The sequence below is a fragment of the Corvus brachyrhynchos genome, unplaced genomic scaffold, assembly GCF_000691975.1.
Source record: "Corvus brachyrhynchos isolate BGI_N302 unplaced genomic scaffold, ASM69197v1 scaffold398, whole genome shotgun sequence".
NCBI lineage: Eukaryota > Metazoa > Chordata > Aves > Passeriformes > Corvidae > Corvus > Corvus brachyrhynchos.
In genome coordinates this window covers 310,720-311,801 of record NW_008239780.1, presented here as the reverse complement: position 1 = coordinate 311,801, position 1,082 = coordinate 310,720, and the positions used below count along the sequence as shown (strand labels likewise).

Here is a 1,082-nt window from a genome sequence, read left to right as displayed (position 1 = left end):
AACTCTGTGAATTCTGTCTGTGGTTTCACCCACACCCTGGTGAAAGCATTTGTTCTTAACACGGACAAGTACATGCTCACAAGTTAATGTGCTCTCCTGGAAGAGACTTCATCATGTGCTGTTTTGCTTTCATGTTTCACAAATGTGTGTGTGCATTTTGCTAATTGACTCTGCTTTTGTCTTAGGTACAACTCCAAAAGGAGACACTGGAGGAGGACTAAACTGGGCTTGTAAGAGAAAGTGTACCGGGAGCTCTAATGAACACTGGTCTTTCTGTGTCAGATCGATAACACCCTCAAGTCACTCCTTCTGTGGTGCTGGACTGCAGTCCCCAGTGTGGGGTTTTTATAAGCTGGTCTGGGAGATGTTGATGTTAACTGGGAAAATCTTTGTATCTGAAACATGCAGACTGTGTTCTATTAGTGTTCTTTCAGGCATCACCATGAGCATTGACAGTGCACAGGCTTACTAATAAATATGGACCTGAATGACTTTGTTGAAGTTATTTCATACATATGTGGTGAGATTGTAACAATAAAATTCACAGTAATGTTACTTACATTCTCACTTAGTATGAGGAACCTTGGCAGCTCTTTTCTCTTCAGGTAGAGAAGGCTGTTCCTTTTCACTGACTGTAAACCTTCAGGGGCAAAGTACCAATTAAAAAAAAAAGTGAAAATCAGAACTGAAGAAAATCTCTTACAAAATGCAGTACTGTAGAGTGTAGCACATAATGTCTGTGTATTCCCTAGCATATTAAATAACCTGAGTTTTGTTCAGAAGTCGGTGTTGGTTTGATAAGTCAATGCCAACCACAGGTGCAGCTTACTATAAAACATTCTCAGCAGACAGGTAGAAATTTAAGATGCTTAAAGGGAGAGTTTGCAGCAATTTAAAAAAGGAGAGGAAAAAGGGAATTCAAGGTCTCTGGATAGTTGGCACTTGGCTCCTCCGTGCTGGTATTCTCTGCTGGGGCGTGTGAAACCAATTTACTGCAGGGAAGCGGAGGAGGCTGTGGCTCTGCACCCAGTCCTTTCCGTTCTGCAGTGCTGCGCTGCAGTAGCTGCTCTGGTCAGCCGGAA

At 42.6% G+C, this 1,082-nt stretch overlaps 1 protein-coding gene across 1 annotated transcript in view; it reads left to right on the top strand.

Annotated features, from left to right (window-relative positions):
• The window catches only part of RPL39 (ribosomal protein L39), a 2,773-nt gene extending 2,281 nt beyond the window's left edge, over nt 1-492 (top strand). The window contains exon 3 of the mRNA XM_017743093.1: nt 186-492. Within this exon, the coding sequence (XP_017598582.1) occupies nt 186-234 (49 nt within the window). The 3' untranslated portion in view covers nt 235-492. The remainder of the gene's footprint in view (nt 1-185) is intronic.
• The last annotated feature ends 590 nt before the right edge of the window (nt 493-1,082 follow it).